The sequence below is a fragment of the Staurois parvus genome, unplaced genomic scaffold (assembly GCF_062004578.1).
Source record: "Staurois parvus isolate SC_StPar_1 unplaced genomic scaffold, SC_StPar_1.0 ptg000104l, whole genome shotgun sequence".
Lineage (NCBI taxonomy): Eukaryota > Metazoa > Chordata > Amphibia > Anura > Ranidae > Staurois > Staurois parvus.
The window spans coordinates 9,820,483-9,838,169 of NW_028317900.1; the positions used below are offsets into that span (position 1 = coordinate 9,820,483).

A 17,687-nucleotide genomic window follows, 5' to 3' on the forward strand; every position below is an offset into this window, starting at 1 on the left:
TTCTACTTTCAGCTATAAAAAATATATCGTAAACTCAAAGTTAGTCAAAAATTTAAGCCAAAATGTATTCTGCTACATGTTTTTGGTAAAAAAAAATCCCAATAAGTGTATATTGATTGCTTTGTGTGAAAGTTATAGCGTTTACAAACTATGGTATAGATACTGTAATTTATGCCTGTTTTTGCTATACAGCGCTGCACTAATTCAAATGATAATTGCGCGGTCATGCAATGCTGTACCCAAACGAAATTTAAGTCATTTTTTTCACACAAATAGAGCTTTCTTTTGGTGGTATTTGATCACCTGTGCGCTTTTTATTTTTTGCGCTATAAACAAAAAAACCACAAAAATTTTGAAAAAAAACAATATTTTCTACTTTCAGCTATAAAAAATATATCGTAAACTCAAAGTTAGTCATAAATTTAAGCCAAAATGTATTCTGCTACATGTTTTTGGTAAAAAAAATCCTGTGCATTAGCGGGCAAGCTGGCGCTATCTAGGAGGGGCGCTAACACTATCGGAAGTCACCAGTGACACTAATACAGTGATCAGTAAAAATCTGTTCACTGTAATCAATGACACTGGTGACAGGGCAGTGAAGGGGTTAACTGGGGGGGGGGGGGGCGATCAAGGGGTTAAATTGGATTTCTGGTGCACTAGCTGGCAACCTGGCGCTATCTGGGAGGGGCGCTAACACTATCGGAAGTCGCCAGCGACACTGATACAGTGATCAGTAAAAATCTGTTCACTGATCAATGACACTGGTGACAGGGCAGTGAAGGGGTCAACTCGGGGGGGGGTGATCAAGGGGTTAGACAGGATTATTGGTGTATTAGCGGGCAATCTGGCGCTATCTGGGAGGGGCGCTAACACTATCGGAAGTCGACAGCGACACTGATACAGTGATCAGTAAAAATTGGTTCACTGATCAGTGACACTGGTGAAATGGCATTGAAGGGGTTAACTGGGGTGGGAGATTAAGGGGTTAAATGGGATTACTGGTGTACTAGCGGGCAATCTGGCGCTATCTGGGAGGGGCGCTAACACTATCGGAAGTCACCAGCGACACTGATACAGTGATCGGTAAAAATTGGTTCACTGATCAGTGACACTGGTGACAGGGCAGTGAAGGGGTTAACTGGGGGGGGGAATCAAGGGGTTAAGCGGGATTACTGGTGTACTGGCGGGCAATCTGGCGCTATCAGGGAGGGGCGCTAACACTATCGGAAGTCGCCAGCGACACTGATACAGTGATCAGTAAAAATTGGTTCACTGATCAGTGACACTGGTGACAGGGCAGTGAAGGGGTTAACGGGGGGGATTAAGGGGTTAAATGGGATTACTGGTGTACTAGTGGGCAATCTGGCGCTATCTGGGAGGGGCGCTAACACTATCGGAAGTCGCCAGCGACACTGATACAGTGATCAGTAAAAATTGGTTCACTGATCAGTGACACTGGTGACAGGGCAGTGAAGGGGTTAACTGGGGGGGGGGCCATCAAGGGGTTAAACGGGATTACTGGTGTACTGGCGGGTAATCTGGCGCTATCTGGGAGGGGCGCTAACACTATCGGAAGTCGCCAGCGACACTGATACAGTGATCAGTAAAAATCGATTCACTGATCAGTGACACTGGTGACAGGGCAGTGAATGGGTTAACTGGGGGGGGGGGGGAGATTAAGGGGTTAAATGGGATTACTGGTGTACTAGCGGGCAATCTGGCGCTATCTGGGAGGGGCGCTAACACTATCGGAAGTCGCCAGCGACACTGATGCAGTAATCAGTAAAAATTGGTTCACTGATCAGTGACACTGGTGACAGGGCAGTGAAGGGGTTAACTGGGGGGGGGGGGATCAAGGGGTTAAGCGGGATTACTGGTGTACTGGCGGGCAATCTGGCGCTATCAGGGAGGGGCGCTAACACTATCGGAAGTCGCCAGCGACACTGATACAGTGATCAGTAAAAATTGGTTCACTGATCAGTGACACTGGTGACAGGGCAGTGAAGGGGTTAACGGGGGGGATTAAGGGGTTAAATGGGATTACTGGTGTACTAGCGGGCAATCTGGCGCTATCTGGGAGGGGCGCTAACACTATCGGAAGTCGCCAGCGACACTGATACAGTGATCAGTAAAAATTGGTTCACTGATCAGTGACACTGGTGACAGGGCAGTGAAGGGGTTAACTGGGGGGGGCGATCAAGGGGTTAAACGGGATTACTGGTGTACTGGCGGGCAATCTGGCGCTATCTGGGAGGGGCGCTAACACTATCGGAAGTCGCCAGCGACACTGATACAGTGATCAGTAAAAATCGATTCACTGATCAGTGACACTGGTGACAGGGCAGTGAATGGGTTAACTGGGGGGGGGAGATTAAGGGGTTAAATGGGATTACTGGTGTACTAGCGGGCAATCTGGCGCTATCTGGGAGGGGAGCTAACACTATCGGAAGTCGCCAGCGACACTGATGCAGTAATCAGTAAAAATTGGTTCACTGATCAGTGACACTGGTGACAGGGCAGTGAAGGGGTTAACTGGGGGGGAGATTAAGGGGTTAAATGGAATTACTGGTGTACTGGCGGGCAAACTGGCGCTATCTGGGAGGGGCGCTAACTCTATCGGAAGTCGCCAGCGACACTGATACAGTGATCAATAAAAATTGGTTCACTGATCAGTGACACTGGTGACAGGGCAGTGAAGGGGTTAACTGGGGGGGGTGATCAAGGGGTTAAACGGGATTACTGGTGTACTGGCGGGCAGTCTGGCGCTATCTGGGAGGGGCGCTAACACTATCGGAAGTCGCCAGCGACACTGATACAGTGATCAGTAAAAATTGGTTCACTGATCAGTGACACTGGTGACAGGGCAGTGAAGGGGTTAACTGGGGGGGGGGCGATCAAGGGGTTAAGCAGGATTACTGGTGTACTGGCGGGCAAACTGGCGCTATCTGGGAGGGGCGCTAGCTCTATCGGAAGTCGCCAGCGACACTGATACAGTGATCAATAAAAATTGGTTCACTGATCAGTGACACTGGTGACAGGGCAGTGAAGGGGTTAACTGGGGGGGGGCGATCAAGGGGTTAAACAGGATTACTGGTGTACTGGCGGGCAAACTGGCGCAATCTGGGAGGGGCGCTAGCTCTATCGGAAGTCGCCAGCGACACTGATACAGTGATCAATAAAAATTGGTTCACTGATCAGTGACACTGGTGACAGGGCAGTGAATGGGTTAACTGGGGGGGGGGGATTAAGGGGTTAAATGGGATTACTGGTGTACTAGCGGGCAATCTGGCGCTATCTGGGAGGGGCGCTAACACTATCGGAAGTCGCCAGCGACACTGATGCAGTAATCAGTAAAAATTGGTTCACTGATCAGTGACACTGGTGACAGGGCAGTGAAGGGGTTAACTGGGGGGGGGGATCAAGGGGTTAAGCGGGATTACTGGTGTACTGGCGGGCAATCTGGCGCTATCAGGGAGGGGCGCTAACACTATCGGAAGTCGCCAGCGACACTGATACAGTGATCAGTAAAAATTGGTTCACTGATCAGTGACACTGGTGACAGGGCAGTGAAGGGGTTAACGGGGGGGATTAAGGGGTTAAATGGGATTACTGGTGTACTAGCGGGCAATCTGGCGCTATCTGGGAGGGGCGCTAACACTATCGGAAGTCGCCAGCGACACTGATACAGTGATCAGTAAAAATTGGTTCACTGATCAGTGACACTGGTGACAGGGCAGTGAAGGGGTTAACTGGGGGGGGCGATCAAGGGGTTAAACGGGATTACTGGTGTACTGGCGGGCAATCTGGCGCTATCTGGGAGGGGCGCTAACACTATCGGAAGTCGCCAGCGACACTGATACAGTGATCAGTAAAAATCGATTCACTGATCAGTGACACTGGTGACAGGGCAGTGAATGGGTTAACTGGGGGGGGAGATTAAGGGGTTAAATGGGATTACTGGTGTACTAGCGGGCAATCTGGCGCTATCTGGGAGGGGCGCTAACACTATCGGAAGTCGCCAGCGACACTGATGCAGTAATCAGTAAAAATTGGTTCACTGATCAGTGACACTGGTGACAGGGCAGTGAAGGGGTTAACTGGGGGGGAGATTAAGGGGTTAAATGGAATTACTGGTGTACTGGCGGGCAAACTGGCCCTATCTGGGAGGGGAGCTAACCCTATCGGAAGTCGCCAGCGACACTGATACAGTGATCAGTAAAAATTGGTTCACTGATCAGTGACACTGGTGACAGGGCAGTGAAGGGGTTAACTGGGGGGGGGGGCGATCAAGGGGTTAAACGGGATTACTGGTGTACTGGCGGGCAAACTGGCGCTATCTGGGAGGGGCGCTAACTCTATCGGAAGTTGCCAGCGACACTGATACAGTGATCAGTAAAAATTGGTTCACTGATCAGTGACACTGGTGACAGGGCAGTGAAGGGGTTAACTGGAGGGGGGGGGCGATCAAGGGGTTAAACGGGATTACTGGTGTACTGACGGGCAATCTGGCGCTATCTGGGAGGGGCGCTAACACTATCGGAAGTCGCCAGCAACACTGATCAGTGACACTGGTGACAGGGCAGTGAAGGGTTAACGGGGGGGGGGGCGATCAGGGGGTTAAATGTGTCCTAGAGTGTTCTAACTGTAGTGTAGTGCTTGTGTACTTACTTTTTGGATGTCTTCTTCTCTGTCTGGAACGGAATGTGTCCAGGCAGAGAAGAATGACATCATATCCTGCCCTGTGTATTTGTCAACACAGGACAGGATAGGACAGGGACCGATCATGTGATTTCAGCCAGAAATCACTGGCTGAAATCTAATGATTGATCCCTCCTGGATCGAATCGGATCACCCGCGGGTCGGCGGGAACGCGCGCGTGCGCCCCCTGCCGGCGAAAGTGTCGGGAGCGCGGAACCCGTTTTTAAATGTGGTTTTGCGCTCCACTGCCGCCCTGCACACGTATATACACAGTGGCAGGGCGGCAAGCGGTTAAATTGTGGTTACTTATTGGTGTTTTAACATAATAAAGCAAAAATAAAGACTCTTTGCTTCAAGCACAAGCTATGATATATGATGATATACAACACCATGCATATGTCTATTCTAACTACTGTATTAAAACAAAACTACAAAAGCTACATTGTTATTATTATTATTATTATACAGGATTTATATAGCGCCAACAGTTTGTTCAGCGCTTTACAATATAACAGGAGACAATACAGCAACAATACAGTTCAATACAAGAGGGAAAGGAGGGCCCTGCTCCTTGGAGCTTACAATCTAGGAGGGAGGGGCTAGTGGTACAAAAGGTAGTAACTGTGGGGGATGGACTGGTTGGAAGAGTAGAAGATTCCATTATTAGCTGAGGGCAGGATAGGCTTCTCTGAAGAGAGAGGTTTTCAGAGATCGCCTAAAAGTGAGCAGAGTAGGTGATAGTCTGATAAATTGGGGTAGAGAGTTCCAGAGGATAGGGGAAGCTCTGGAAAAGTCATGGAGATGAGCATGGGAGGAGGAGACAAGGGAGCTAGAGAGCAGGAGGTCTTGCGAGGAGTGAAGAATACGGTTTGGGTGATATTTGGAGACAAGATCGTTGATGTAATTTGGGGCAGAGTTATAAATGGCTTTTTACGTTTTTGTTAATGTTTTGAATTTACATAATGGTTTAAAGCCCAGTGATGGTTAAAGGACAAGTTTACCTTTTGCTAAAAAAAATAATAAATGCACATTTTTTTGCAGGTAAAAAAATGTGCATTTTTTTTTTTTTTGCTGCTGGAGTCTGGAAAGCATTGCACCAGCTATCAGTAGATTGCGGGTGCCATGCAGCTCTCCTGTAGACCTGCCAGTATATATGATTGTTCGTACGGGATTTACGGACAAGCAGGTATACTGACAGGAAGAATCAATGAAATACCACGGTGCTCCATAGTGCCATGGTAGTTAAAGGAGAACTACAGCTGCTAAGGCTGTTGGGACTTGTAGTTTCTCATTCAGAGTGAATTCTGGATGAGAAATTTGGATAATTTTTTTTTTTAATTAATATATGGCCAGATTTATTCATGCTGTTGACAATAGCTCCTGCTTACACCCTCTACATGATCATTATTCGTGTGCAACTTTGCTTAGAATCTGTATAGTGCTGTATGCAAGCAGGGAGACTTGAGGAGCTGAGTCATACTTGTGAGAGTGATTGCAGCTCCCTGCAAAGCCTCACACTGATCTTGCAGAAGCTAAAAGCAGGAGCCACTTGCTAAAAGTAGGAATGAATGGAAGATTCTTTCTGGAACCTTTAGCCGGGGTTCACATATATGCGGTGCGGTATATCGCATGTGATTCGCACAGGAACCGGACCGCATTCCTGTACAAATCACATGTGATTTGTGCACAGTGCGATTGGAGCCGCACTAGAATCGGATCGTATGAGTATTCACACCTATGTAATCCATTATGCACACCGCACCGCGTTTTTCTGACCACTTTCAGGGTGTTGTTATCTTGACATACACACCCGCAGCGGTTCGCATTGAACGGTGTTCGATTCTGATGCGGTGCAGAATTTGCACTGAAAATCAACCAGGGCTGAGGGTTGTGAGATTAAAACATTTGTATTCATTCATACTCTTAGCAAATGACTCAGTCATTGTCAGCATAAGCTGTGACAGGTACAGGAGGAGCTGGGAAATATTTAAATCTGGAACTGCACACAGAAAGCAATCACTTTGAGGGAGATTTACTAAAACTGGAGTGTGCAAAATCTGGTGCAGCTCTACCAAGAAACCAATCAGCTTCCAGGTTTTATTGTCAAAGCTTAATTGAGCAAACTTAAATTGGAAGCTGATTGACTACCATGCACAGCTGTATTAGATTCTGAGTGCTCCAGTTGTAGTAACTCTCCTTGTCTGAGCCTGCTTTAAAACCACTTGTCTACAAGCGTTGTTTACAAACACATACTGTAGCTGCTATATATTGTAAAGGATAAATAAAGTAAAAAAATAAAGTAACTAATGTACCTACTAGTGATGGACTGAACACCCCCCTGTTCGGTTCACAGTCAAACCTTCGAAGTTCACTGTCAAACTTTCGGTAGGTTCGAACAGGGACAATTTACTGAGCGATATCTTACCGCATCTGAGTATGTGGTAAGATACAGCTCAGCTACTAAAATACTGCATAAGCTATATTATTAAGTCATGCGGCATTTTAATAGTGAAACATTCTTTAATGTTTCAGTTGTCAGTGGCGTTCCTCACTGCTCGCCAAACGCCCTTACCATTCATGTGTTCAGTGAACACACGAATTACTCATGTTTGAGTCGAACTTGCGTTCGACTTGAACATGAAGCCCATCACTAGTACCTACGTTCAACAACCACAATGTGCAACAAGTTACTTATCACCGCAAATGTCATAGTGAGAGCAGTAATTCTGGGGCCATCATTCATGGTTAACTCTTAAATGATAACCTATAAAGGCTTTTAAAGCAATGCTTATGGACAATTTTGAGTAAAAAAAAAGTTTGCCGTCTTTTCATGGGTGTGCACAATTTATAAGCTTAACAGGTTAGGTATTTATGTAATCATCTTTTTTATTTTACAAAAAATGGGTGATGTGTTGTGTTTGCGTTCACTAAAATTAACTTCATTGTATGTTTAACTGAATATTTGTGCTTGATAAACATGTGCGCTAATATTGCAACATAAAAAATTGCAACTACCACCATTTTACATTGTACTCCAGAATCTTAGCTTTAACAATATAACTACTGTGTCGCGCTTTAAATAATCATTTTAACGTATGCAAAAAAAAATGGCCCTGGTGGACAAGTGGTTAAGAACAAACTTCAATAGTCAAGAATTAATTAGCAACTTAATGAACACTTTGGTCAGGAATATACAAACACTATAGACATCCAGAGTGCAGAGGTCAAGAGTATATAATTTGCAGAGTGCAGCAGCCATAAGCATGTATCACACAACAGTAAGGAGAGTATACCGCACAGCACTGTATGCAGAGCAGGGGCGGACTGACCATGTGGATACTCAGGCACTGCCCGAGGGCCCAGGGTCAGTAGGGGGCCCCATGAGATGCCCCTGGTACCTTTTTCATAGGCTTTTTTGAGTTTGGGCAAGGACACAGGGGCCCCATGATCCCCTATTGCCCAGGGGCTCCATGAGTTGTCAGTCCACCCCTGATGCAGAGTATGTCTGTTAACAGATTGTAATGTACTCTAGATGTTATAAATGCCCAGCTCCTGAACACTGTTTGCTCTACCACATGGCGCACACTCCTGACTACTACACTCCTAACAAAGGGTTTGATTTACTAAAACAGGAGAGTACAAAATCTGGTTCAGCTCTAAACAGAAGCCAATGAACTTCCAGGTTTTTTTGGTCAAAGCTTAAATGAACAAGCTAAAATTAACCTAAGTGATTTATGGGATTGGGTAATCTTTTCAAGGCATATCATTTGAACCATCAGACCTACATACTGTAGATTGCATATTTACAATTACTGGCTTTTTTTTATCAACTGGCAAATGTACTAAAACTGGAGCAGCCAGTCTGCTGTGCATGACAGCCAATCAACCTCTATGTTTCATATTCAAAGCCAAAGATAGAAGTTGAATGGTTGCCATGTGCAGCTGCTCCAGATTCTGTCTGCTCCAGTTTAGGAAATTCCCTCCTTTATGTTTAAACCACAAACCTTATATATACCATATAAAGTGTATTTACTGTTTGCCTAGTATTTCCATGTAATGTCCCACTTTTTATTTTTGTAATAATAAATGCGGACTAAATCATTTTTGCAAATTATGTAGACGATGGCAACTACCGAAAAGAATTCTCATAAAAGTAAATTATCGATGTTTATACAGAATAAATAAGTGATTTTTCTCTAGCTCCTTTATCAGCTGAAATGGGGGAGTTTGTATTTCATGAAAGAGTTTGCTTTCAGTGTTGTACAAAGATGTGGCTGTGATGTGCGATGGGCAATAACTTAGCCTTCAGCAGCGCATAAACACAGTCCTGCTCCTGTGCAGATTGTAAACATCAATACAGATCTGTAAGAGAATTCTATGAAAGCCAATTTCTGGTAGTCTAAACTATACTTTGGTGTGTGTGCCAGATCTCATGGCTGCAGATAAAAAAGAAAGAGGATGTCTTCACCCACAAGGACAGCTGCCAGAAAAAAACACTTGTTTGCAAATTTCTTTAGAAGAACCAGTGCATTTAATATTCAGCAGACTCACCAGTACCACATACTGTGCAAAATGTGTAGTGCTTAGTTTAACTTTTCAGGTTCACATTATTCCTGAGGGATTCCATTGTATCTCCATGTCAGTTAAGAGATATAATCCTGCCTGTGTACACTGCAATACAGTCCAGGCCTACCTTCATGATGTTCCTAGAGAGCCTCTAATGGGGTCCTCTATACAAGATATATGAACTAGTCACCTATTTTAAACAATGGATCTACTGTGAAAGTTATACTTTGTGATGAAAAAGTAAGAGCCTGTTTCAATTATATCAATTTGATAATAGTTTGAGATGCTACTGAGATCTTTCAGAATTAATTGATAACTACGTTTGACCTCGGTTGACCTCTTTCTGACCTACATTTTACCTACTTAAAGCAAGAGTTGTATGGGAATACAAAACCCACCTCCTAAAGTCAACAAAAGCTAATCGGCAGAGGTTCAAAGCCAGACAGAACCTTTATTCCACTGCTGGTACTTCTAACTTTGTTTGGTTAATACTGAAGGCAGGAATGGAGATATGGAATGAACTGATGGGTACACTGCAATTCTTGAATGATTCACGCATACAGTATACATTATAGACCAATAGAGAAGGGTTGATTTATTGAAGGAGAAGAGGCTGTTCTACTTTAATTTTTTTTTTAGATGAACTATAGGCGCAACTTTTTTTTTTCATTTTGGGTAGAGCAAGGGAGGGTTATAACTCCTATCTGATTTTTTTTTCACCTTCTGTGTCCGATTGTGGAGATTTTCCTTCACTTCCTGTCTGACAGCCAAACAGGAAGTGGGAGAAAATCCCTGCAAATTAACAGAATTTCATGAGGAACTCCAGGTCACCAGAACTGGTGTTCCTATGGAAAGATTTCCCCTCTTTTCATGGGACAGCCCAAAATTTGGGATTTTCTTTTGCTTTCACTTACAATTATAGTGATAAGCAAGCAGGACAAATAGAGAGAACAAATCTCATTAACGGGGACACAGACAGCAATAAAAACTGATAGGAGTTCTAATCCCTCTCCAATCTATCCAAAACTGGAAAAAAGTTTTGCCTTTAATTATACTTTAATGTTCACTTTGCAGAGTGTATGATCGCTTTGTAAAGTGAATGTTAATTAATACGGTGAAGCTCTGTATTTTCTAGCACATAATAGGTATTCCAGGTGAACACAGCTGCACCTTAATGAGGTCTCTGTCTACCAATATAACTCCAAAACTTAAGTACACCTTTACAGCTCTTGTTGACACAGTCTACACATGCCTGGACTTGGACAGACCTGGAGACCTGAAACAATCAGTCTTACCTAACATTAATAGTCTTGGTTCATGTAAAAGAACACAGCTTAATACATCATCCAGAAACCTGTACTGCCATTGACTCATCACTTGGAGTATCTGGGTCTCCTCCTGAACATCTTCCTGTCCAAGATTTTCCTTCCATGGAACAAGCTCCAAACCCTGCACTCACTTTCATGGCATCTCTTACGCCCAGCTTTACTCCGGACTGTAGCATCTCAACATCTTGGCTGCATGGCAGCTACATTCACCTACAACCCAGCTTGCCCTTGCATGGTGGGTCGCAAATAATGGTCTGAAATCAGAGAAGCCCTTTCAGCTCCTGCCCTGGAAGGTCCTCAAGATAAATGCCAACCTAGTGTGCTGGGGAGTAGTCGTGGATTCTCTCTAAATGCAAGGGACTTGGTTGCTGGAGGAAGTTTGTGGTAATGTTCTGGAGCTCAGAGTGATTTGGTTTTCTCTTCAGTGCAGGACCTCTCAACTACAGGGTCAATCTATCAGGATTAATTCAGACAATGCCATTGCAGTTGCTTACATCAACCACCACCGGGAACCAGATGTCTTGCACCTCAAAGAGAGATGGGTCAGACTCTGGTTTTGCTGGATTTACACTTACTACCCTGTCTGCCCTGCACAGTCTAGGTGTGAAAAATTGGCAGGTGGGCTTCATCAACATCCAAAGACTGGTCCCTTCATCCAGAGGTGTTTTAAGGCCTCTATGCCAGATGGGAGACATCAGATGTGGACCTCCTGGCATCCAGGTTCAACAACAAACTGGGAAGGTATGTTTCGAGGTTCAGGCATCCACTGGCCCTTGCATTTAGATGCCTTGATGACTCCATGGCATCACTTTAAACTTATCAATGCCTTTCCCATTCTGTGGTTCCTTCCTCCCCCAGATCAAAATGAAGGGCAATCCGGTGGTTTATTATTGCACCAAACTGGCTTAGGCTGAGATGGTAGTCAAACCTCATCAGATATTTGATGGACTGTCTATAGGGCCTCTCATATTGTCCAGAACTTCTGTCCTAAGGGCCAGTCTATCACCCTGCTTAATGGTCGCTAGCTTTAATGACCTAGATGTTGAAGCCCAGGTCCTGAGAATAGAGACCTATTTGCTTCAGTTATCCCTACACTGTTGAAAGATAGGAAGTTAACCTCTTGCAAGGTGTACCATTTCACTTGACAAGTTTTTTATGGTATGAAGCAAGACATTTCTATCCCAGGAAGTATTCTGTGGCATGTTTTCAATCAGTCTGCATCAACATTTGATTTCGACTACCACCAAGGGCATGATCTTTGACCTGGCAATTCATTTTGAAAAACTTCTTGCTTCTCACTCCTTAGTGAAAGCCTTTGTACAGGGTGTTGCTCACATTGTTTCACCATTTGTTCCCCTGTGATCCTGTTGAATCGCAACCTGCCTTTTGAGCTTCTCCAGGATATATCATTGTCTACTGTCACTCACAAGGTTGCCGTTCCTGTTGCCATCACCTTGGAAAGAGTGGCCTAAACTTATTATCCTAATCGTACAGTACAGAACAACTTAACCATAAACCATGTCTTCTAGGCTCATACCTTCATGTGATTGGACACTGGCAACTTTTGGGGACATACCCCTCTGGGGTTCCTCCCTTATAACTTTACCCCACGCCATAAGTCCTCAATTTTTTGCTAGTGTCTGAAGGTGATGGACCTTTTCTCCTTCACTGAGGAATCAGCTTCATTAGATAATATTTTTTTACTTTACTAACTTCTTGAATTCTTAAATCTGCCCTCTCTGTCTTCTCTTTCTTACACATAAGCACTGTATATGGATTGGTGCAACCTTGGTAAAACCTAATCAGCCCTACCTGGACTGGATTGTGGTTACGGCTGGTAAGTTTTCCTCGGGCACTGGATCCTGCTTGTGGTGTTTGCCTTGGCACATGTTGCAACACATTGAGTTAGTCACAGAGTGCTATACAGGTTCAGGGCCATGGTCCATTGAGAAAGAACCCAGACCCTGAAAACCCCTCGGCGGTATGCCCATTGTGCTGGGCAAAGCCTGGACTTTATATGCAGTCCTGCTTCATTGATAGCTAAGATATGGTGATACTTTTAAACCAGGGCTATGCTTGGAATGTATTCACTTCACAGTGCAAGCTTTTTAAACTTGGTGCTAAAATGTAACCACTCACAGTTCAATCTCACATGGCTGATCAGAGGTTACATCACAACACTGATCACGCACTTTAATTCCATTTTTATCTAGAGTCCTTATAAAGTACTCAGGCGCATCTTCTCAACCTTTTGCCACACGTATTCATTGCAGAATGGTATACACTAGAGTTATGTCATACTTTTTTTGAACATGCTTACCCTATCTGTCACACTGTACCTCCATGAGTACCCCTCAGGGGAACACCCTCATTTGTAGCTATGGTGGAGACTAGGAAAAAGTGAGCCAATTTTAAAACAACAGGTAAACATTTGCTCTTCCAAAGGACTGCACAACACTCAACCTAAATGTATTCCTTCCACCAGAGCAAGAACTGGTTTTAACAGAGCCCTCAGCATTTGATTTTAACTCTAATTCTGGCACTAAACAAGCAGCTTACTTGACAAAAGCACAATGTTTTGCATCATTTTCTTGGACAGATTACTACTTTAATACAACCACCTTTATCCAGGGCTCATTATGCCCGTATCTTCTCCTACTCATTTCTCTGCTGGAGTCAGATCCAATATGCCATTCCTAGAGGAACCAGAAGGGAATGCAGAGGGTTTTGAGGCAGTGTTAAAGGGAGCTGGTAAAATTTTCTCTCCCCTACATTGTTGCTATGTTGAAGAGGGAGCTTCACGCAACATGCTTGATAACATTTAAAAGCGTATTGCTTCTGCCTGCAAAAACCTTTACATTGTGCAGATTGACTTTCCTCCATTTTGCAATGCCCCTTCTGAGCACAAAGAGACCTACAAAAACTTGCAAAACATTCTCTGTCCATGAACAGATAGAATGTGCAGTCTATGACAATTAGAAAAGGCTTTTCACTCTCATAAAAACCTTTGAACTCTATCCAGTGGAAAAAGAGTGGGTCATTCCTGTGGTTGATTCTGCCATCTCTGTCCTAAACAAACATGTAATTGTAACTATTAAAGATATTACTTTTCTCAAAGATTCTGCTGATAGAATATTTGAGACACCCTTAAAAGTTTCCTTTAACCAAACTTGTCTCCAAAAATCACCCAAACCTTCCTCTCCACTCCTCCCAAGACCTCCTGCTCTCAAGCTTTCTTGTCTTCTCCTTCCATGCTCATCTCCAGAGCCTCTCTCTTCCTCTGGAACTCTGTACCTTAATCTGTCCAGCTATATCCTACTCTGGCCACCTATAGGCGATCCCTAATGACTCATCTCTTCAGGGAAGCTTATTCCTCCAACTAACTGAACTTTTACTCTTTCATCAGCTCATCCCCCACAGTTATAACCTACTATACTTCTTGCCCCACCCTATTAGATTGCCAGCTGTTATGAGCAAGGCCCTCTTAACCCTGTTTTATTTTATTGCATTGTAACTGTATTGACTCCATTTAGATTGTAAAGCACTTCAGAAACTGTTGGCACTATATAAATCCTGTATTATAATAATAATAATAATAATAATAATAATAATCTATCAGGCCCACTCCTGCAACCAGCTCTTGCTTCTATTTCTGTATGTCAGAAACAGCAGCTAACTGGACTAGGACAATAAATAACCAACATGACCCTGTTTTTCAGGCTCATGCTGTTACACAGCAATTGCCTTCTGCTCTGCCTTTTTTGTGTAGATGCCCTGGAACACGTCACGAGACAAAAATCCAGAATGGTTCTAATCTCCATGCAGTTGCGCGGAATCTTATGGATAAAGGCTTGGACAGTGAAAGCTGCCTTTAAACGGTGCCTCACACATATGCCCTTCCAGGGAAAATGTATATTTGGTGGGGCACTTGACCAATTATTCAAAGAGGTCTCAGGTGGGAAGGGTTTACTTCCTCAGAGGAAGGTTCAAAAACCACCATCCTCAGGAGTTCCTAGCACCTCTAAATGCAGGGCACCTGCATGCTCTAACCAGGCTTCAACGTCAACTACAAACCTTTTTGGTGTTTTGGTGTATCTGGACAGCCTTTTCCTGTAAAGAGTCTTGTTTTACACCCAAGACCACCCTTTCTTCAAAAGGTGGTTTCAACATTCCATCTCAGTGAGGACACTGTCCTGCCATGCTTGTTCTCTGCTCCTAAGCATTCAAATAGAGAATTCTCTCTACATTGCCCCAATTTAGTTAGAACCATTAGAGTGTATCTTAAAGCCACTGCCTCCATTAGACAAATGGGTTCCCTGTTTTTTCTGTCCTTGGGAACTCACAAGGGACACCCTGCTTCAAAATCTACCATTGAACGGAGGATCACGGTGGAGCCCACTTCACCATATCTGTAGGAGTATCCTGGGCTTTTAGGCACCTGGCCTCTGTTGTCTAACTGTGTAAGGCCAGCACCTGGTCTTCTGTTCATGCTTTCTTAAAGTTTTACCAGGTGGATATCCAGTCCTCTATGGATGAAGCTTTAGGTTGCTAGGTTCTTGCAGTGGCATTCTGAGCTTGGGTCCTTTTTTTTAACCTGTTGGCACACTTAAGTTTGCTTAGTTGTTGCCCCTTGTATTCATTGCTTGGGCACGTGCCATGGTGTTTGGATAAGTTACCTGTGGCCTGTTGTATGATTAAGATAAGAGGAATTTTAATTTACCTGCAAATTCCATATCTTGGAGTGCAGTACACAAGCCACCCAGACTCTCCTTGTTTACACTGCATTGATGCTACCAAACTGAGGTCCTATGGAGTGGGATAGGGTTATAGGGGAAGCATCTCAGAGGGGCATCTCCTCTAAGTTTTTCAGTGTCTAGTGACCTGAAGGTATGAGCCTATAACCCATGGTGATTTCTTAACAAAATAAAACATGGTAACATTGATGGATGGGTGAGTTTGCTTTGAATATTGAAAATTAGAACTACCTGAATTTGCTGCATATGGCAGCAATATTACTGACAATGGGCCTAATGCTTGTCTAAATTAGGCACAGGAAATTCTTAAGAAAACTATTACCAGAAAATTGTTGGTAATACTTTATTGACTTCTCCAGTATGTTTTTAGTAGATGATGCCATTAACATTATTGGAAAACCTCCTAATTTTTTTATTTCCAACCTCAAAAGCTGATAACTTGAAAAACAACAAATACCAACTTTATAGAACAAATGTTTGTGCCCTGGGCATGTACTTGATTTTCCTAGTGTTAGCTCTATAATAAGTAAAAAGATGAAGAACCCTGCAGGTGTATATTGGAGATGAGGAGTTATGGATGTTAATCAGCTGTCAGAAAAACATCATCAAGGTGACAATAATGAAGAGTAATTGTATGTATAATCCTTTTTTTTTTTCAATGTGATCAGTATACAGCACAAAACAATAACAATGGGATCAGGTTATTTTCTGTTTTCCTGCTTTTTGTTTAGAATATCTTGATCTGTTCCAGTTGAACTGAAACTATATTGTAACATGTGCCTTCTGTTTGCAGGGCCCATGCATAGGAAACCAGCAGAGTTTGGCACACAGTAGGCTATGGGATGCTGTGGTTGGTTTTCTCCATGTCTTTGCAAACATGCAAATGAAACTGTCACAGGTAATAATCTTATTTAAAATGTGTAATACTGCTGGTGTAGTTTTTAATGTTTACTATGCTTTCATGTGCCTCAAAATTAATAAATATTTCTTGCATATGCAATGTTTGAAATAGCCACCCATTAATATTATGAGAATTATGTTTGGAATAATATAAGCATATTTGACTTTTACTTTTTTATTACAATAAAATTTACATCCTCTCCTGCTCCTCAGAGTGTAGGCAGAGAACAATAAGTATGAACAGGCTAGAAATGTTCATATGTTTACAGAAAGGTGATGGTGAAAGTCAATGAGGGTGTCACTAACCCTCTGTCTACTTGTAGAGAGTAGAGCTGGATTGTTGTTATTGTTATTATTATTATTATTATACCATGAGTAGGAGGTACAGATCTACTAAACATAATCAGTAATTCTTGTTTTTGAAAAAAAAAAATTAATTTCATTAAAATTTCCTATCTGTTGAGTATATATGTGAAATACATAAATTATTACATACAACTGAACATACAATGTTTCCTCAAAGTCTTACAAAGGTATCCTGAAGTGGTTACTTATTAACATGAAAATCATATTCAAGAAATTATCTGTAAATCAATCAACCAGCTGATGACTTGGGAGGATCTATCTCCATTGTATGGGTCTGTTTAGTGATGCACAGGCTGCTAATTGGCATTATTATATGTTTCTTGTTAAGTAATTGCAATGGAAAAGAAAACAGCCCTTTGGTTCACATCTTCCTCATAACCATTAATGGCCCTTATACATTGCATCTCATCTTAAAGTGCCTATCATGGCACTTTAAGATGAGACACATGAAGATCCTAATATGTTTCTTTCTGAAAAGTGTTTTTGTGTTTTGATTGACATTAAACCTATTTAGCTGATACATACAGACCTCTTTACAAGAATGCAGTCAAAGACCTTTTGACAAAAGTGCAGTTAATAATATATGGTAAATGTCCATTAGAAAATGGGGCATTGTACTTAAAAAGCTGCTAAACCCAAAATGTAGTTTTCTGTTTGGGAAATGGAGGAGGGGTGATCATCCTCAGGCGATCTTTTCTATATAGTCAGGAAACCTGGTGGACAAATCACTACTACCTCCTGCTTAACTGTAACATCTTGGGGTTTACTAAAGCTGGAGAGTGCAAAATCAGTCTCACTTCTGCATAGAAACCAATCAGCTTCTATCCTTTGCTTGTTCAATTAAGCTTTGGCAATAAAGCCTGGAAGTTGATTGGTTTCTCTGCAGAAGGGATCATGATTTGCACTCTCCAGCTTTAGTAAATAAACCTTTGTTTGTTGTTCTTTGTGTGCATCTATGGAAAATTCAATAGTATGCATGATACAGGATTTGCTGTGTCCTCTAGTGAAATATTTGTACAACCCTTTTTAGGCCAGTAGCTAAGTTAGCTTGGTTTTCAGCTGATCCCTCAGCCTG

The 17,687-nt window shown here is 43.0% G+C and overlaps 1 protein-coding gene across 8 annotated transcripts in view; it reads left to right on the forward strand.

Moving 5' to 3' along the window:
- Positions 1–17,687, forward strand: part of RYR3 (ryanodine receptor 3) — a 954,561-nt gene that overhangs the window by 781,745 nt on the left and 155,129 nt on the right. For all 8 annotated transcript variants that reach the window (XM_089671311.1, XM_089671312.1, XM_089671314.1 and 5 more), the window contains one exon: positions 16,140–16,244. In XM_089671311.1, the coding sequence (XP_089527437.1) occupies positions 16,140–16,244 (105 nt within the window). The remainder of the gene's footprint in view (positions 1–16,139; positions 16,245–17,687) is intronic.